The 20,598-nt window shown below is 46.6% G+C and overlaps 2 protein-coding genes across 9 annotated transcripts in view; one reads left to right on the top strand and one right to left on the bottom strand.

The window, feature by feature from the left end:
* Positions 1–10,613, top strand: part of LOC110486774 (small G protein signaling modulator 3) — a 26,259-nt gene extending 15,646 nt beyond the window's left edge. For 2 of the 4 annotated variants that reach the window (XM_036941464.1, XM_036941465.1), the window contains exons 8-21: positions 134–329; positions 663–808; positions 1,045–1,308; positions 1,370–1,552; positions 2,636–2,791; positions 4,251–4,305; positions 4,986–5,035; positions 5,163–5,315; positions 5,394–5,464; positions 5,572–5,620; positions 7,153–7,238; positions 7,327–7,449; positions 7,777–7,837; positions 8,280–10,613. In XM_036941464.1, coding sequence (XP_036797359.1) covers positions 134–329; positions 663–808; positions 1,045–1,308; positions 1,370–1,552; positions 2,636–2,791; positions 4,251–4,305; positions 4,986–5,035; positions 5,163–5,315; positions 5,394–5,464; positions 5,572–5,620; positions 7,153–7,238; positions 7,327–7,449; positions 7,777–7,837; positions 8,280–8,363 — 1,677 coding nt within the window. In that variant the 3' untranslated portion in view covers positions 8,364–10,613. The remainder of the gene's footprint in view (positions 1–133; positions 330–662; positions 809–1,044; positions 1,309–1,369; positions 1,553–2,635; positions 2,792–4,250; positions 4,306–4,985; positions 5,036–5,162; positions 5,316–5,393; positions 5,465–5,571; positions 5,621–7,152; positions 7,239–7,326; positions 7,450–7,776; positions 7,838–8,279) is intronic. The other 2 variants (XM_036941466.1, XM_036941467.1) reach the window with 1 other exon arrangement.
* LOC110486776 (GTP-binding protein 1) lies at positions 9,182–20,359 on the bottom strand. Of its 5 annotated transcripts, none has more exons than XR_005035595.1 (15): positions 19,883–20,080; positions 17,382–17,493; positions 17,052–17,232; positions 16,543–16,726; positions 16,197–16,361; positions 15,708–15,831; positions 15,382–15,496; positions 15,132–15,276; positions 14,863–15,045; positions 14,307–14,442; positions 14,014–14,192; positions 13,570–13,734; positions 13,033–13,083; positions 10,201–12,731; positions 9,182–10,026 (listed from the first exon to the last, which is right to left on the bottom strand). XR_005035595.1 is itself a non-coding variant. In XM_036941468.1 (14 exons), the coding sequence occupies exons 1-14, from the start codon at positions 20,078–20,080 to the stop codon at positions 12,618–12,620; spliced, it is 2,052 nt and encodes a 683-aa protein (XP_036797363.1). In that variant the 5' UTR covers positions 20,081–20,359; the 3' UTR covers positions 9,182–12,617. The 5 variants fall into 5 exon arrangements, 2 of the variants coding, with proteins under 2 accessions (XP_036797363.1, XP_036797364.1); XR_005035593.1 differs by having other exon boundaries at positions 9,182–10,142; XR_005035594.1 differs by having other exon boundaries at positions 9,182–9,960; positions 10,085–12,731.
* Between the last annotated feature and the right edge of the window lie 239 nt (positions 20,360–20,598).

Here is a 20,598-nt window from a genome sequence, read left to right on the forward strand (position 1 = left end):
ATACCTCTACTGTAATGTGTATATGTTTGTATCTGCCCAGACTCTGTATTTTCGCTGCAACCGAATTGCCCAACGGGGACAATAAAGATCTAATCTCTTCTGTTTCTTTTCTCCACGCTCTCCCCATCCCCAGGTGGTGTCATGTCTGTTGCTGTTCCTGGAGGAGGAGGACGTGCTGTGGATGATGTGTGCCCTGATCGAGGACCTGCTGCCACCCTCCTACTTCTCCTCCACCCTGCTGGGGGTCCAGACAGACCAGAGGGTCCTCAGACAGCTCATAGTCCAGTATCTACCAAGCCTGGACAGGCTTCTGCAGGAGCACGACATCGGTGAGAGAGATGGGGGGGTTCTTTACACTTTAACACTCGTCTTATCCTACTTTGCTGGATCCTACTTTATGGAGGAAAATGAACTGTGGTTGTCTCACATAGCTAACTTAAGATTGAATGCACTAGTGTAAGTCACTCTGGATAAAAATGTCTGCTAAATGACTAAGCTGTTAATGTGAATAGGGATCATGGGAGCTACAGGGAAACTGCAATAAGGCTTTTAAAGTCTGGTGTTTAGAGGCCACAAACATTGCTAAGAATGTCGGGTGTAGTGTAGGAGACCAACCTGCCTGTGTGTCCTAACCCTTTTCTTCATCTCCTCTCCTCCCCCAGAGTTGTCTCTGATCACGCTGCACTGGTTCCTGACATCGTTTGCCAGTGTGGTGGACATCCGCATCCTGCTGAGGATCTGGGACCTGCTGTTCTACCAGGGCTCTGTGGTCCTCTTCCAGGTCACACTGGGCATGCTCAAGATCAAGGTGGGATAGTTGTTTCTCATTGGCTGGCTGGTTGCTGGTTTGATTTTAAACCAACCCCTACTCCCTAGACCTGTGTAGATCAGAAAGGATTGGATTGGTATTGAAAATCATACAGTAATAACTCCACCTCTTTTTCTTACATCTATCCAACCCTTTCAGATCTAGAGGCCTACAAGTGTCTTGGGGATTTGGGATTGGTCATTCCCCTGTTTAACCCTCTCCTCTCCCCCCTACAGGAGGTTGACCTTCTCCTCTCTCCCCTACAGGAGGAGGAGCTGGTGTCCTCTGAGAACTCTGCGTCCATCTTCAACACGCTGTCCGATCTGCCCAGCCAGCTGGGTGACGGGGCTGCAGTACTGGGGGAGGCCATGAGGCTGGCGGGGGCGCTGTCCCAGGACACACTGGAGGCCCAGAGGAACAAACACCTGGCTTACATCCTCAATGAGCAGGCCCAGCTCAACACCAACAACTCCCACACACTCAACAACAACCTCAATAAAGTGAGTGGTCTGATAGAAATGTGTGTGTGTGATAGCATGTCTAACCAGAGTGTGTCTATAGGTTGTGAGGAGACAGTCGCTACGTAGGAAGTCCACTCTGAGCTCTCTGTTGTGGGGTGAGGACGAGGCGGAGGCTCTCAAGTCTAAGAACATCAAGCAGACAGAGCTGGTAGCAGCGCTCCGAGAGGCCATCACCCGCACCGCTGAACACTTCCACTGTCTGGACCCCCGACACACCAGCACTGTGAGTCTCACTACTGAATCATATAGCTGTCTGGACCCCCAACACACCAGCACTGTGAATCTCACTACTGAATCATATAGCTGTCTGGACCCCCAACACACCAGCACTGTGAATCTCACTACTGAATCATATAGCTGTCTGGACCCCCGACACACCAGCACTGTGAGTCTCACTACTGAATCATATAGCTGTCTGGACCCCCGACACACCAGCACTGTGAGTCTCACTACTGAATCATATAGCTGTCTGGACCCCCAACACACCAGCACTGTGAATCTCACTACTGAATCAGGTTACTGAATCATATAGCTGTCTGGACCCCCAACACACCAGCACTGTGAGTCTCACTACTAAATCAGATTACTGAATCGACTCAGTTTCACTGACCCCGCGTTTAAGAGAGAAGCTGCCTTGTAGTAAGAAGTAGCTGAGCTCTCCCTAAATACCATGCACAATGTCACCTTAGCCTATTTGGCATGGTGACAATGCTATGGGTAGGGAGTCCGTCCCTCCTTCACCTGGTTATCTTGTGGTCGCCTTGCTGATAATCTGCAGAAATCTGTGACTTTCCGGTCTCTGAGCTCAGTCGCTGGCCGTTAAGTCGCTGAATGTATGCATCTCTTGTCCTCCCCCATGCTGGTGCTGAAGACCTGGATGTCAATTTAAGGCAGCCCTCTGCCCCTCTCTGATTCAGAGGGGTTGGGTTAAATGCAAAGACACATTTCAGTTGAATGCATGGTTGTACAACTGACTAGGTTATCCCCCTTTCCCATGACTGATCTCCAGTAGAAGGCTTTAGGTAGTGCCTGGTGTAATCGTGGCATGAGTCATATAATTGAATTCTTCCCCTGACACAGCAGCACCGTGAGTCATGTTACCCAACAATGAGTCACTCGGTCATTAAATCAAATCACTGAATCAATGGTGCTTCACACTGCGACACAGTTAGGAAATAGTGGAGTCATTCTGATTGACATGTTTGATGTACATTCTGAGCTAATTTGATTAGATTAATCTATGTCCCTCCCCCTCTCGCCTTCTCTTCATCTTTCTCTCTCTCCCTCCCTCTGTCCCTCCTCTCAGGACCTGACTCCAGACTACTCCATGGAGAGCCACCAGAGAGACCACGAGAACTTCCTGGTTGTGTCTCGTAACCGACGGAGACGGGCCAAAGCCCTGTTGGACTTTGAGCGCCATGACGACGACGAACTGGGCTTTAGGAAGAACGACATCATCACAGTGAGTGGACAGAACACATACATGTAATGGAGTTAAGTGCTGTAATTTCACTCCACAGCTTGCTTTAAATGTTGCCATGTATTTGTGTAGCTCAATCCGTTGGTACATTGTCAAGGAAGTTGGTCACGTGTGTTTGTGAGCAGAGTAGCACTAGTTAGAGCCCGGTATGGTACAGGGACAGTGGGAAAGCTATACTGTTAACACAGTGGGAAAGCTATACTGTTAACACAGTGGGAAAGCTATACTGTTAACACAGTGGGAAAGCTATACTGTTAACACAGTGGGAAAGCTATACTGTTAACACAGTGGGAAAGCTATACTGTTAACACAGTGGGGAAAGCTATACTGTTAACACAGTGGGAAAGCTATACTGTTAACACAGTGGGGAAAGCTATACTGTTAACACAGTGGGGAAAGCTATACTGTTAACACAGTGGGGAAAGCTATACTGTTAACACAGTGGGGAAAGCTATACTGTTAACACAGTGGGGAAAGCTATACTGTTAACACAGTGGGGAAAGCTATACTGTTAACACAGTGGGGAAAGCTATACTGTTAACACAGTGGGGAAAGCTATACTGTTAACACAGTGGGGAAAGCTATACTGTTAACACAGTGGGGAAAGCTATACTGTTAACACAGTGGGGAAAGCTATACTGTTAACACAGTGGGGAAAGCTATACTGTTAACACAGTGGGGAAAGCTATACTGTTAACACAGTGGGGAAAGCGATACTGTTAACACAGGGGGAAAGCTATACTGTTAACACAGGGGGAAAGCTATACTGTTAACACAGTGGGAAAGCTATACTGTTAACACAGTGGGAAAGCTATACTGTTAACACAGTGGGGAAAGCTATACTGTTAACACAGTGGGAAAGCTATACTGTTAACACAGTGGGGAAAGCTATACTGTTAACACAGTGGGGAAAGCTATACTGTTAACACAGTGGGGAAAGCTATACTGTTAACACAGTGGGGAAAGCTATACTGTTAACACAGTGGGAAAGCTATACTGTTAACACAGTGGGGAAAGCTATACTGTTAACACAGTGGGAAAGCTATACTGTTAACACAGTGGGAAAGCTATACTGTTAACACAGTGGGGAAAGCTATACTGTTAACACAGTGGGAAAGCTATACTGTTAACACAGTGGGAAAGCTATACTGTTAACACAGTGGGAAAGCTATACTGTTAACACAGTGGGAAAGCTATACTGTTAACACAGTGGGAAAGCTATACTGTTAACACAGTGGGGAAAGCTATACTGTTAACACAGTGGGAAAGCTATACTGTTAACACAGTGGGGAAAGCTATACTGTTAACAGCACACTGACTTTGTTTTTGCAAACACAGCGTGTGAAATGTATGTGAAAACATACGTGTAAAAAAAAAAAAAGTTTTACAACAGTGACTAACTCACTCCTCCATCTCATCCCTCTGTTTTTCTCTTTCTCAGATTTTTTCCCAGAAAGATGAGCACTGTTGGGTGGGAGAGCTCAACGGGCTGAGAGGTGAATGAGAACACCCCATCTCTGTCCCAATCTCCCCTCCACACGTCCTGTAGAATGGCCATCTCTGTCCCAATCTCCCCTCCACACGTCCTGTAGAATGGCCATCTCTGTCCCAATCTCCCCTCCACACGGCCTGTAGAATGGCCATCTCTGTCCCAATCTCCCCTCCACACGTCCTGTAGAATGTCCATCTCTGTCCCAATCTCCCCTCCACACGTCCTGTAGAATGTCCATCTCTGTCCCAATCTCCCCTCCACACGTCCTGTAGAATGTCCATCTCTGTCCCAATCTCCCCTCCACACGTCCTGTAGAATGTATATCTCTGTCCCAATCTCCCCTCCACACGTCCTGTAGAATGTCCATCTCTGTCCCAATCTCCCCTCCACACGTCCTGTAGAATGTCTATCTCTGTCCCAATCTCCCCTCCACACGTCCTGTAGAATGTCCATCTCTGTCCCAATCTCCCCTCCACACGTCCTGTAGAATGTCTATCTCTGTCCCAATCTCCCCTCCACACGTCCTGTAGAATGTCTATCTCTGTCCCAATCTCCCCTCCACACGTCCTGTAGAATGTCCATCTCTGTCCCAATCTCCCCTCCACACGTCCTAGAATGTTGTAGTCTATGTTTTCCTAACACTCTGGGGAACCTTCTATCTCATGATCTGTTCTCTTACTCAAGGTTGGTTTCCAGCCAAGTTCGTAGAAATCCTCGATGAGCGGAGCAAAGAGGTTTGTCAGTGAATTATTGTGTAGTCAGTCTAGTAAAAAGACTTAAATTTGTCAGTGTTATTTTAGTGGATATATCCAGTCTATGGGTTTGTCAGTATTGTATGTATAACTGGTCTGCTGTCCCCAGTACTCTCTGGCGGGTGATGACTCGGTGACTGAGGCGGTGACAGACCTGGTCAGAGGGACGTTGTGTCCTGCCCTGAAGGCCATCTTCCAACACGGTTTGAAGAAACCCTCCATACTGGGAGGACCCTGCCACCCCTGGCTCTTCATAGAGGAGGTAGGAGACAGACGGCTGGGTTCAGTGTCTGTCTGACGGTGCCTTACCTGACTGTTCTTTTGTCTGTTTTCTCCTCAGGCAGCCAGTAGAGAGGTGGAGAGGGACTTTAACTCGGTCTACTCCAGACTGGTGCTGTGTAAGACGTACAGGTAACTTAGACACACACAGACCTCTGTACCATATGAACAGCTAGGATTCCTACACAGTTGTCTTAGTTGTGTGGTGCAGTCCATCAGTTCTCTCTCTCTCCCCCCAGATTAGACGAGGATGGCAAGGTTCTCACACCAGAGGAGCTGCTCTACAGAGTGAGTCCTTTTGTAAATGTTATCCTATAACAAGCCTGTTTACTTCCTCACACCCTGCCACTAAAGACTTCCTCACACCCTGCCACTAAAGACTTCCTCACACCCTGCCACTAAAGACTTCCTCACACCCTGCCACTAAAGACTTCCTCACACCCTGCCACTAAAGACTTCCTCACACCCTGCCACTAAAGACTTCCTCACACCCCGCCACTAAAGACTTCCTCACACCCTGCCACTAAAGACTTCCTCACACCCTGCCACTAAAGACTTCCTCACACCCTGCCACTAAAGACTTCCTCACACCCTGCCACTAAAGACTTCCTCACACCCTGCCACTAAAGACTTCCTCACACCCTGCCACTAAAGACTTCCTCACACCCTGCCACTAAAGACTTCCTCACACCCTGCCACTAAAGACTTCCTCACACCCTGCCACTAAAGACTTCCTCACACCCTGCCACTAAAGACTTCCTCACACCCTGCCACTAAAGACTTCCTCACACCCTGCCACTAAAGACTTCCTCACACCCTGCCACTAAAGACTTCCTCACACCCTGCCACTAAAGACTTCCTCACACCCTGCCACTAAAGACTTCCTCACACCCTGCCACTAAAGACTTCCTCACACCCTGCCACTAAAGACTTCCTCACACCCTGCCACTAAAGACTTCCTCACACCCTGCCACTAAAGACTTCCTCACACCCTGCCACTAAAGACTTCCTCACACCCTGCCACTAAAGACTTCCTCACACCCCGCCACTAAAGACTTCCCGCCACTAAAGACTTCCCGCCACTAAAGACTTCCCGCCACTAAAGACTTCCTCATTCCATCTCCAAGATCTGAAAGAACTGTGTAATATGGGACCTAGTTCTCTATTGAATTTACAGTATCTGAGCCTCCTGAGTGGTGCAGCGGACTAAGGCACTCCATCACAATGCTAGAGGCGTCACTACAGACCCAGGTTCAATCCCGGGCTAGACTGACTATACAATAATTCACTGACAAACCTCTGGGAGGCCCATGAGGCTGTGCACAATTGACCCAGCGCCGTCCAGGTTAGGGGAGGATTTGGCTGGCTGGGATGTCCCAGGCCATGCGTCTGCACGCTGACTTCAGTCGCCAGGTGTATGGTGTTTCCTCCGACACATTGGTGCGGCTGGCTTTTTGGGTTATGCAAGCAATGTGTCAACAAGCAGTGTGGCTTGGCGGGGTCGTGTTTCGACCTTCAACTCTCCTGAGTCCGTACAGGAGTTGCAGCGATGGGACAAGACTGTAACTACCAATTGGATATCACGAAATTAGGGAGATAAAGGAGGAAAAAAGTACAATTTAAAAAATGATACTTAGTATCTGCATTTCAGGTGCTTTCAAAGGGGGAATGAGGAACTGCCTAGTGGTAGGGGCCGATGGGCTGTGAAGGTTGTCTGTTAGAAACATAGGCCTTAGGCTACAGATAGTTTTACACTGAATGTTTTATTCATAAGCATTTGTTTCAGTGATGCTTCAGCGCCCTCCGTCTGTTTCTTTCAGGCGGTGCAGTCTGTAAATATGAGCCACGACTCTGCACACGCTCAGATGGACGTCAAGTTCCGCTCGCTCCTCTGCGTGGGCCTCAAGTGAGTCACACAGATTCTCTCACTCAGAGATCCTGGCTGTCCCTCTTATCAGTGAACACTCCCTAACCACATCTCTCTCCCCCCACAGTGAGCAGGTGTTACACCTGTGGTTGGAGGTGTTGTGTTCCAGTATGCCTGCAGTGGAGAAGTGGTACCAGCCCTGGTCCTTCCTATGCAGCCCAGGATGGGTCCAGATCAAGTGTGAGCTCAGGTAAAAGATGGAGACAGATGTCCACGAGAGAGACAGAGTGGGAGAGATTAAGAGAGAATGAGAAGAGATTGGAACGAATGATTGAGAAATAAAACAAAGGAGAGATTGGAGTGAAACTGTGAGATCACAAGTGAGAATGAATGCGAGAGCGACGCACACAAGACGGTGCCAGCAGAATATTACAAGATTAAATCTCGCCATTCAAGCGTATTAACAGCTAGATTATTTTTGAAAGACTTAGAGGCCAGGATGAAGTGAAATGGATATAAAATGGTGTATGTGTGGAAAGGATGGTGGTGTGGTTTTAAAAAGGTGATTTTTCCTTAGGGTTCTCTCAAAGTTTGCCTTCAGTCTCTCTCAGGACTGTGAGCTGCCTGCCAAGAAAGAGGTATGTATGTGTGTAAAACACACACCCTGTGAACTCATACCTGTGTGTGGCTGAATTCTGCAAAACCATTCTCAAAGAAGGGGTTGCAGATGTGTTGGTTGACCATTACCTCTTTAGTTGGGATCTCTAGGGAAACTCTGATCTCTGGTCAATGTAGTTGGTCTAGTTACTCAACTATGGGTTTAGGGACTAGAATAGGAAACTAGAGTTATCTAAACAACAAGCTGTTCCTGGTTCAGTTGTTGGAGAACGTAGCTGGTGATGGCTAGTGATAGTAGAATAGTGAACATTGGGGAAAACCATCCCAATGCGCACACCTCACCCATAACCCTTTGACCTCCATTGTGGACATTTTAAACTGCACCCAGCAACTGCTGTTCCTTATACACCCCTTAAACAAACAGCCTCTTTCACTCTTTATTCCCCCCCCCCCTCCCTCCAGGAGAAAGATCAGAGGCCACTGAAGGAAGGAGTCCAAGACATGTTGGTGAAGCATCATCTCTTCAGCTGGGACATCGATGGCTAGAAACACACACCCAAAGCCTGCAAAAAACTCCCCTGCCCAACACATGCTGTGTCTACCAGAGTGATCTTTCTGTTTCTTTCATATTGACTGCTATGTCAGAACCCACTACTAGTGTTTCCATCACTACCTCTCACTAGGAAGTATTGTAATGTTCAGACATTTGATCATCATTCTACAAACACATTGATATGCATCGTGGTTTCACTTCCTCGTCTCAACTAAACTGCATCCGAAGCCTTTCTACTGAGGATAGTACACTATAGGGGGCGCGTTCATCAAGACGCAACTTTATGGAATGTTCAGATAGAAATAAGCATTGTAGAACAAAGATGCTTCTGACATGTAGAATAAGGAATAACATCAGCTCTATTCATGGCATTTCTATCTGCAATGTTTGGCAACTTACCGTGGCCAGGTTATCATTTGAGACACCAAAAGACTTTCCATGTCTATCAACGAATTACATTTACTTTCTGAGCTTGCTAACAAATCAAAGGTCTTTTGATGTGTCTATTAAGGAAGCAATTAGTATGTAACCAAGGTTGATAGTCCTCTCTGTCACCATGGCTGTTAGTTCTTGGGTGAAGCTACTGTGTATGTTGTCCACACCAGTGTTTCTGATACTTTAGATCAGGTGCAGAAGACTAGGAATATACAGAAAGTGCTGATTGTAGCATTCCTTAGGTACAGAGTAGTCACCTCTACTGTGCCATATGAAGTACTTCCTCAGACTCAAGGACTGGGGTGTATCACTAAGAACCAAACCGGGAGGAATGTACCTGAATTTGTCCCAGAGAAACTTGTTTTTGTTGTGAAACGTTTTGCTACAGTGGGCACTGATCTGATGTCGTAGTAGCACCTGTGTCCGTGTGTCCTGCTACCAGTACTGTAGTAGGATGTGCTGATTGAGAAGTGGAACGTACTCCTGTGTCCGTGTGTCCTGCTACCAGTACTGTAGTAGGATGTGCTGATTGAGAAGTGGAACGTACTCCTGTGTCCGTGTGTCCTGCTACCAGTACTGTAGTAGGATGTGCTGATTGAGAAGTGGAACGTACTCCTGTGTCCTGCTACCAGTACTGTAGTAGGATGTGCTGATTGAGAAGTGGAACGTACTCCTGTGTCCTGCTACCAGTACTGTAGTAGGATGTGCTGATTGAGAAGTGGAACGTACTCCTGTGTCCGTGTGTCCTGCTACCAGTACTGTAGTAGGATGTGCTGATTGAGAAGTGGAACGTACTCCTGTGTCCTGCTACCAGTACTGTAGTAGGATGTGCTGATTGAGAAGTGGAACGTACTCCTGTGTCCTGCTACCAGTACTGTAGTAGGATGTGCTGATTGAGAAGTGGAACCTACTCCTGTGTCCGTGTGTCCTGCTACCAGTACTGTAGTAGGATGTGCTGATTGAGAAGTGGAACGTACTCCTGTGTCCGTGTGTCCTGCTACCAGTACTGTAGTAGGATGTGCTGATTGAGAAGTGGAACGTACTCGTGTGTCCTGCTACCAGTACTGTAGTAGGATGTGCTGATTGAGAAGTGGAACGTACTCCTGTGTCCTGCTACCAGTACTGTAGTAGGATGTGCTGATTGAGAAGTGGAACCTACTCCTGTGTCCGTGTGTCCTGCTACCAGTACTGTAGTAGGATGTGCTGATTGAGAAGTGGAACCTACTCCTGTGTTCTGCTACCAGTACTGTAGTAGGATGTGCTGATTGAGAAGTGGAACGTACTCCTGTGTCCTGCTACCAGTACTGTAGTAGGATGTGCTGATTGAGAAGTGGAACCTACTCCTGTGTTCTGCTACCAGTACTGTAGTAGGATGTGCTGATTGAGAAGTGGAACCTACTCCTGTGTCCGTGTGTCCTGCTACCAGTACTGTAGTAGGATGTGCTGATTGAGAAGTGGAACCTACTCCTGTGTTCGTGTGTCCTGCTACCAGTACTGTAGTAGGATGTGCTGATTGAGAAGTGGAACCTACTCCTGTGTTCGTGTGTCCTGCTACCAGTACTGTAGTAGGATGTGCTGATTGAGAAGTGGAACGTACTCCTGTGTCCGTGTGTCCTGCTACCAGTACTGTAGTAGGATGTGCTGATTGAGAAGTGGAACGTACTCCTGTGTCCTGCTACCAGTACTGTAGTAGGATGTGCTGATTGAGAAGTGGAACGTACTCCTGTGTCCGTGTGTCCTGCTACCAGTACTGTAGTAGGATGTGCTGATTGAGAAGTGGAACGTACTCCTGTGTCCGTGTGTCCTGCTACCAGTACTGTAGTAGGATGTGCTGATTGAGAAGTGGAACGTACTCCTGTGTCCGTGTGTCCTGCTACCAGTACTGTAGTAGGATGTGCTGATTGAGAAGTGGAACGTACTCCTGTGTTCGTGTGTCCTGCTACCAGTATTGTAGTAGGAGGTGCTGATTGAGAAGTGGAACCTACTCCAACCACGCTGTCGATCTGTGTTGGTACCCAACAATCCCATTCTACTCTGCATTCCATCCACTATTGTCTCCAAATGTTTAGTGCCAACATGGCTCTCCGTTGTGGGCTACTAAACAGTGTATCTGTAGTAGTCACTTTGCTGACTGGGAAGAACTATGTAAACTTTTATTTCAGTTAATTTCTTTATATTACAATGGATGTGTCCATCCGCCATCGAACTAACCTCCATCTTGGTGTGTAATTACTGAAGAAAAGCCACTTGACTCACATCACCTTGCAGTAATATTACACTATATACATAAGAAAATAAACTCAATCTCCCTGCTGTGCTCTGATATTAAATGAAAGGTAGTGTATTTAACCATCAGAAAATGGTGGTATACTATCCCAGTAACTTGTATTCATTCCCCTCATCTTAACCCGTAGCAATGCTACCGTACCTATAGACTTCTGTCATACTGCACAGACAAATGGTATCAGTTCAGACTCACTAACCTCACTGAAACTATACACAACGTTAACCCTAATTTCAACCCCTATGCCTATAGTTTTCACTGTTTAAATATAAATTCATTTCATGTACAACAGTTGACCAATCAGAGATCAATAAAGCCTGTTTTTATTGGTGAATGTCAGAAGCAAACAGAATTCCACAACTATGTAAACAGTGATGGTCCAAACAGCACTGCAACTATTATTACAATCAATGTCTCACTTAAACAGTTGCTAATCAAGTGTACATTATATTCTTAAATAAACCTTATTTTCAGTGTAAATGGAATCATTTTAGACAGGACAAGTTGCCTTCAACTCCTCTCGCCTCCTGAAAAATGACGAACGTGGATAAATGACGACTCCTCTGCTCAGGAAAATTACAGGTGTGATCCCAAAATAAGTGTAAAGTGAAATGCATTTACATTTATTTAGACAACAGCTGATTCACAGGGGTGTAGTATAGTTGTAAACTCTTCAAAGAGGAAGATACACATGACTGTCCTCCATGAAAGGTGGCTATCGAGGAGAGGAGGATATTTTTCCATTTCACCCACAAACACTCAATCCCTTTCTGGGCCATGGAGGACGGACTTGAGAAAGGGTGTGATGATAGTCAGACAAACCCTGGCTTTCCTTTCGGTCATAAATGGCCAATTAAACATCTTATCTACAATATTTCACTCATAATGAAGGCCCACTAAAATGTACCATTCACTATGTCAGTTGTGACCTTACTTCCTTTCATTAATCTTCACATTTTAGTATAAAATTAAATAGAAAACATGCTTCATTATGTCATATTGGGGGATTCTAGTGGTAAATAGGAAATGAGAGTAACTAGTATGCCTGCTAAACAGTGAAACAATGAGCTATAGTGCATGGAGCTGGGTTACTCTACTGTAAGGGAATAGCTGCCCATGTGGCTTCGGGCCCATGATTAACTATACACAGTATTACAGTGATTCTCACCGTAGACCCAATGAAAGAAGGCATATCAGGTTCATATACTGTAAATATAAGGATGCTTTCTAAACTAATCAGAGATAAGATGAGGAGAGTGAGGAGGCAGAGGTAACCATCTACAAGCACAGAGCTGGGAGCTGCTTTTCACCTAGACTTTCTCTGGTGTGAGTGATAAAGACAAGATAAGATAAGGCGATAGATAGATGGGTGGTATAGAGGGAGAGGGGTTGGGAAAGGGACATTTTATGACCCCATTTTTTTTGACAGGGGTTTGTAGTGGAGTAGTTTTGGGAAGGGGGGGTAGTTGTCTGCTGAAACAGGTGGATGGAGGAAGTACTGTAGTTTGGGGGCTGAGAGGGGTGTCGTTTAGGAACCTCCTGTGCCTGCTGATGACGGGGCTGCTGTGGTGGAGCTGCTCTGGTTTGATTTGCCTTTATGTCTCTGTCCTCCTCGTCTCCTGCTCCCTCCTCCTGACTTTGTCTGTAGAGAACAGATCACAATCAGACAGACGGAGAACAGAAACAACTGGGTTAACAATGAGGTTACCATTCAAAATCACTTCCAGCTAAGACTGATGTTATCAAACTGAACTACATGCTGTGGACACATCTCTAGAAGATTCATGTTTGGTTCACATGAGGCATGCATTGTTTCAGGATATTTACAGAAGTTACTGGACAAGACTCATTTCCCACGACTCAATTGTTACTCATTTGACCTAATTATCTTGTTTACCTGCCTGGTTCCCATTGTTTATCTTGCTCTGTTTGTTTCTGTTTACCTTGCTCTCTTTGTTTCCCTCATTACTCTGAGGGTCATCCTCCCCCTCTGTCTGAGGAAGCAAGCAAAGCACCAACACAGAGAGAGGAGAAAGAGGAGGAATGGAGGGCAAATCAAGGATGTAGTAACGTTGTAATGCACAAAGAGGACGAAGAGCAGATGAACGTGGAAATTGAAAAGAATGAAACAGGGTGAGAGGAAAAGAGACAGGGTGGCAGGTGGAGTAATCAGTAAATGAGAATAGCGATGAAAAGGAAGGAAACAGTAGGGTGTGAAAACATGAAGTGGAGAAGAATAGTAGGAAAGGAGAGGTGTTAGGCAGATCAGACAGACACAGCTACAGAAGCAAACATTCTAGAAGCAGTAAAGCAAGTTAAGAGGAAAGCTTACGCACCACACACACACACATAAGTTAAACACTTACACCTATTCAACTGCCCTGAAACTATTACTTTCACGACTCGACCCGCCATCTAACCATCCCTTCCACTCCCTTCATCCATCCTTTCAATTTGTTCCTTCACTTTCTCTCTCTCACCAGTTGTTGTGATTGGTGCGGACTGTCTGGTCGGGCTGTGCTCGCTTCGTCCTCATTGGCAGGCGTGGTTCCATCCTCTCTGCGGTACGGGGCCTTTTTCGTAGACTGCATTTTGATTTGCGGGGGTTTGAAGTTTGACGGCATATTATTGGTCGACTGCAGCAGCTGTAAACACCCACCCACCAATAAGATTAATGCATGAGGGAAGTACTCTGCATGCAGGTACTCTGGTGTCTTTATGACCTTTCGTAAACCATTCAGAACCATTCATAAGCCTTTAAGTCCAGACCTTGGTGATGATACCCACAGCCTTGGTGTATCCCTCTGAACACCAGTCTACTCTCTGGTCTATGTGGAGGAACTCTGGGGTCTTCATGAGCATGATCCTTCATAAACCCTTTCCAACCATTCATAAACCCTTCATAAGCCTTTCTAACCCCTGACCTTGGTGATGGTGCCCACAGCCTTGGTGCGTCCCTCTCTGAACACCAGTCTCTGGTCTGTGTGGAGGTACTCGGGGGTCTTGATGAAGCGGAAGTGGACCGATGCCTTGTCCCCTGTTCGTAGACAGTCTCTGTTCATGGTCAGGATAGTGGCTGTCTGCCTGATGCTGCCACAGTGCACTGTGAAGGGGGAGAAAGAGGAATGACGAGAGAAGGAGAGATATATAGTCAGACATGAGACAGCTGTGTGTGTGTGTTTCTCTCTGTGTGTGTGTGTGTGTGTGTGTGTCTCACCCATGGCCTGGTAGCGGGGTGATATCGTAGTTGGGTGGTGCAGAACCAGAATCTCAGCCATAAATTCCCATGATGCCTGTGGGTTTAACCTGGGGGACACCATCACCATGCCTTTCCTTATGGATGAACGCTTGATCTAAGCAGGGAGAGAGAGCGGGAGGGGAGGGAGAGGGAGTGGGAGGGGAGGGAGAGGGAGTGGGAGGGGAGGGAGAGGGAGTGGGAGGGGAGGGAGAGGGAGTGGGAGGGGAGGGAGAGAGGGATGGGGAGGAGGGAGAGAGGGATGGGGAGGAGGGAGAGAGGGATGGGGAGAGAGGGATGGGGAGGAGGGAGAGAGGGATGGGGAGGGGAGAGATGAGGTAGAGAGAGAACATGGAGAGAGGGAGCGGGAAGGGAGGGGGTAGAGAGGTAGGGGGAGGGGAGAGAAACAGAGAGACTTGAGGTATTGACTCCTATTCACTGCAAAAAACATTCAGTTCAACTAAACATTAATCTATGCATCAGAAAAGTGTTGTAATACCAAACATCTCCAGCAGGGGACACTAAAGAGAAAACATACCTTTTTGAGGGCGAAGGAGGCAGTCTGTCCACCTCTCACCTCCTTGACTGGCATCCTCTTCCTGTGGATAGATTTGACTGCAATGGGGAGGAAACTGCCCAGTGGGTCTGGGCCTAACAACATTGTGTCATTCAGACGTATCAATCCACGTAAAGTAGTCCCTGAAACGACTGTGCCTACACCCTGACGGAGAAGGTAAACATGGTTAGAGAGGTGTGTGTGTGGCATCAATATGCATGTGTAGCAGCTGCTTTGTGTGTGTGACTAACCGGTACTGAGTAGGTGTCATCTATCTGGAACTCTGCAGGTTCGTCTTCTCTGTAGGAGGTTTTAGAAGACAGCAGGTTGAGGAACATCTTCAGCAGGTCCATGTTCTCTCCTGTCACATTGGAGATCTGGAAGATTGGACACATCCTACACACACAAACACACTGAATTATGGTCCCCTATAATTGAAGCAAAATCCAGTTTATAAAGAGTGTGTGATTGTGGCTACAAAGTGTGTGCCTTAACGTTTACCTCTCAGAGCTGAAGTTGGAGGCTGTGACGATGACGTCATCTTTGTTTTGGACCAGAACAGGGATCTTTCTGCAGCCTGGGGACTTTAGTAACCTCTGGAGCAGCTTTAACGTCTCTGTTACAATAACACAACCAGTAAAGTCAGGTTTTGTGATGACTGTCAATACTCATCACTAAATCTAAGAGAAAGCAGTATGGTGGGGTAGAGGGAATATAGTTTCACCTGTATAATTATTTCATATCAGTGCAGATGTGGGGAAGGAGTCCAGGAAAGGAAGCAGATTTAGACTTGAGATGCACCCAGAAAGAGAAAGAAAGGAACTGACCTTGTAGGATGTTGGCAGGACACATGTCTATCTTGGTGACCACTACGAACACAGGCACATTGAGGGCCAGGGCCAGACCTAGATGCTCCTTAGTCATCCCTACAATACCTGCATTACTGCCCACCTAGAGAGAGGATGGGAGAGAGACAGGGAGAGGGGGTAAAGAGAGTGAGGGGGGTAGAGAGAGTGAAGGGGGAGGGTAGAGAGAGCGAAGGGGGAGGGTAGAGAGAACGAGGGGGGGGGGGGGGGTAGAGAGAGCGAGGGGGGTGGGGGTAGAGAGAGCGAGGGGGGGTGGAAGGAGGGAGGATGGAAGGAGGGAGAGAGCAAGGGAGGATGGAAGGAGGGAGAGAGCAAGGGAGGATGGAAGGAGGGAGAGAGGAAGGAGGGAGAGAGAGACAAATAACATGGTGAAAGATTCATCATTGGTGCTGTTGATGGATAGTAAAGTCAGAAAAAGCACCAAGGCCCACACGCTACCCCCTCACTCACCATGAGCATGCAGAAGTCAGGCAGGTGTCCAGTCATTCCAAACACTGTGGTCTTGAGATACTTCTCATGTCCAGCTAGGTCTATGAAGGTGATGACCTTAGAGGACCTCTCACAGATCTTAGTCCAGTCTAGACTGCCACCATGGCTGTCTGGCTTATTCACCACCTAGGATACAGGGACAGAGATTACACACAACAACAACTTCATGTCTCCATCTATAAAACCAATTCATCAACACAATTATCAATGAAGCAGGCCTTACATTGTCATCTCTCAAGTGTCATGTCAATGTTATCCCAGTGTAATATCCATCACCTATAAGCCCCTCCTATGTCATCTCCCTCACCTGTCCCTTCTGGTCGAAGCCCAGGATGTCATTCCCCACACTGCTGGTCCTGCCACTCTCCATTTCGTGTTTGTGCCTGAAGAGTTTCTGGCGGGCGAACCCCCTGCCGTTGTCCAGTTCCCCGTGGGTCAACACCCCCAGCAGGGTGCTCTTACCTGCATCCACGTTACCCACCACTGCTACCCTGAGAGGGGAGGGGGGGGGGAGAGGGGGAGGGGGGGGGGGGGGGAGAGGGGGAGGGAAGAGAGGGGAGGAGAGATTTGACATTTGGGACACAAGATCAGATGAAGATGAAGAGGAGAGGGATGAAAACAGAGTATTGCTCGTGTGTTGCTTTGACAACACTGGATTTCCCCCCTTTATGTCAACGTCCCCTTAAGCTTTTTTGAATTTAAATTGCATTTGAGAGACATGCTAGTCCTCGTCAGCCCAGGTCTAATGTCAAAACACGTCTAATTGTTGATCAGGTCAGCCTTTGACCCCTGACACTTGACCTTCCCCCAACTCACCTGACCTCCAAGAAGTCTTGATCACCCACGCGTCGGCGGATGAGGTAGTCGCGTACCTGCCCCCCAGCTTCGATACGCTCCCTCAGCAGGATCAGCTCTGACTCGGTCTGCTCACACAGGGACTGAACTGTGGCTACAGACGCCTCCATGTCTCCCTCATCCAGACCATAGTCACCTCCGTCTGATAGAAAGGGGTGAGGGTTGAGGGGGTTTATCGGTGTAAAATGTCACTCGCTACAGTAAGTGACTGATTCTGTGAGCTAGTGAATGTAGGAGCAAATCAGTGCATACTGTATAGCCTCATTAAGTGAGTGAGTGAGGCTGACTTACCTGAGCCCATCCCAACAACGTAGATGGTCTCCCCACAACCCTCGTCCATCCTCTCCCGGAGTTGTCGTAGTAACGAGTCATACTGCTCTCCATTAGGGCTGACCAGGGCCACCTGACAGGGGAGGGAAGGAGAGACAGAAAATGGTTGATGTAGGCCTGGGTATCCTACAACATAGCCATGGTGGAAAGCCTACACATATTTCCATTGATATAGGCCTAATTGTACTTTATCAAAAGCTATAGGGCTATTCATCTTGTATTGTCCTCTATCTGGGTAGAGTTGTGAATGCTACACCATTTCTGTGAAAAATGGATTATTAATCTCGTCTAAAAACATTTGACTATCTGGGAACTCAGATTTGGCTGTAGATTTACCTTACAAGCTTGCTTTCAGTCCAAATCAATCTCTATACAATGTTCTCAGCTTAGGGAACCCTGATAAAGACAATTTAGAGTTGTGAATTCCCCATTTATGTGAAAATAGATTAATTTAAACAGTGAGCGAGTTCGTTTTGCATCACTCGGGCCCCGGTGGGCGGGGTTTGCACATTTAAGACCATTCCATCGGTCCTAAACTGAAATCTCTACCCACCCAGAGCACCCAGCCACGGAAAAAGAAATCGCCCAATCAAAAGCAGGTGAACTTGCCTGACAGCTTTCTGTTACTGAGTGTTGCATCAGAAGAAGACTTATTTGGCTTTTTCGAGACATACATTGATGGCAGATTTTTAAATCATCATAGTGGTTTCATAATAATGAGTTAAAGTCATTATTACTCAAAGCTGCAGGCTAAAGTTAAATCTAGACTTGGTTTCCTCTATCATAATCGCTCCTCTTTCACCCCAGCTGCCAATCTAACCCTGATTCAGATGACCATCCTTCCCATACTAGATTACAGAGACATCATTTATAGATCGGCAGGTAAGGGTGCTCTCGAGCGGCTAGATGTTCTTTACCATTCGTCCATCAGATTTGCCACCAATGCTCCTTATAAGACATCACTGCACTCTATACTCCTCTGTAAAATGGTCATCTCTGTATACCCATCGCAAGGCCCACTGATTGATGCTTATTTATAAAACCCTCTGAGACCTCACACCTCCCTATCTGAGATATCTACTGCAGCCCTCATCCTCCACATACAACACCCGTTCTGCCAGTCGCATTCTGTTAAAGGTACCCAATGTAAACACATCCCTGGGTCACTCCTCTTTTCAGTTCCCTGCAGCTAGCGACTGGAACGAGCTGGAACACTCAATCTGGACAGTTTAATCTCAATCTCTTCATTCAAAGACTCAATCATGGACACTCTTACTGACAGTTGTAGCTGCTTTGTGTGTATTGTTGTCTCTACCTTCTTGCCCTTTGTGCTGTTTTCTGCCCAATAATGTTTGGACCATATTTTGTGCTGCTACCATGTTGTGTTGCTACCATGCTGTTGTCATGTTGTGTTGCTACCATGTCGTGTTGCTACCATGCTGTTGTCATGTTGTGTTGCTAGCATGCGGCGTTGTCATGTGTTGCTGCCTTGCTATGTTGTTGTCTTAGGTCTCTCTTTATGTAGTGTTGTCTGTGTTTTGTCCCATATTTATATTTGATTTATTTTTTATCCCAACCCCCATCCCTGCACAGGGGTAGGCCATCATTGTAAATAAGAATTTGTTCTTAACTGACTTGCCTAGTTAAATAAAGTTTCATAAAAAATAAACACACACACACCTAGCCTATTTGTTCTGTAGTATTGACACCAAAAAGTCCTAGAAGTATTGCATCTTTCTGTTTATTCTAGTTAATTTCTCTCTGTTGATACTGATCTTGATATGGATGAGTGCCAAAGATGGAGGGAGATGAGTTTCCTGTCAGTCAACAACACACTGATCATTGTTCAGCTCTGTAAATTGAGCCTGGCCCATTTGCCAGAAACACTTCCTTCTGACACACACCATTTCCCTATTGCCCTGTGTTTCATCAGGCCAAGTGGTGGCACAGTATGTATAAGGACTCATCAACCAGAGAAAGAGAGTCATGCCCATGGCTGTGGTTTGTGAGTCACACTGCTGCTGGAGTGTCCTCTCTCTAGCCAGTAGTTACATCAGCCATAACACATTCAAGACCCATTCAAACCACATCTGATATGCTTGCTAAAGCCTCTTAAGGATCCGCACCTTTATTTCAATTTTCTTGTTACTTACAACCTTCATGCTAATTGCATTAGCCTACGTTAGCTCAACCAAAGCTTAAGGTGACAGAGTCAGTAGGACATTTAAAACCACAAACTTTTGCCACAAATATAGTTCTGAACTTTTAGATATGCAATTCTGCATAACATTTTAAGCAAGATGGGCACTCAGCTAGATTGATTAGTATATAGCGCAATCGTTATTCTAACTAGCTAACTTAGCTTGCAATACAGCAGCCAGAATGACAGCAAGTTTAGGCATAATAAATGCCAATTTGAAGATGATAAACACAGCCCCGACTAGCGCGGCCTAGCTAACTACCTTGCTAGTGAAGTCAATACCGAGATCCCCGGTCTCGCCGTTGAAGAGGTCGCCGTCCTCGAGGCACTCTTCCCCGGCGTCATGATCTCCACAACCTCCTCCATCCGGAGCGAAAATGCTCGCGGGCATCAGAGCGTCTGCGAGGACTGGTATGGAATTTGGGCTTATATTCGGCTCGTGTGCAGCCAACGATGCCATTATGTCAGCTTTGCAGTAACGATTGCTATATTGTCTTCTTGCTGTCTCTTGTGTTGATTATTATGACAGCTAGCTAGCTTCAGACCACTAAACAGCTGATATATGTGCAGTTATTACACAGAACTGAGAAACAAAGCAATTGTATGATACAGGCAGAATACAACAATTATCTCGTACGTTTTGGCTATCTGCTTTCTGTGTAGCTAGCAATAAAACATATGTTTACAATCCTCCAAGTGGCAACAGAAAATTGCGGAGACGTAAATTAAAAAACATAAGGGGGTTGGTTCAAAGTGTTTTTTTTGCTGACACACCTTCTTATCAAAAATCTAACCAATTGCGCGCCGAATACCCAAATAATATTCCAGAATAAACCAATCAGAGCAAGTGAGTGCTTCACATATAATTAGAAAAAACGTCCAGCGTGGTTAAAATATCGGCGTGGTTGATATCAGCAATGCGTCAACTCATTGTATCAGGATTGGTTCCTGCTCATTCATTGAATAAAGATAAAGTCG

This window comes from Oncorhynchus mykiss, chromosome 13 (genome assembly GCF_013265735.2).
Source record: "Oncorhynchus mykiss isolate Arlee chromosome 13, USDA_OmykA_1.1, whole genome shotgun sequence".
Taxonomy (NCBI): domain Eukaryota; kingdom Metazoa; phylum Chordata; class Actinopteri; order Salmoniformes; family Salmonidae; genus Oncorhynchus; species Oncorhynchus mykiss.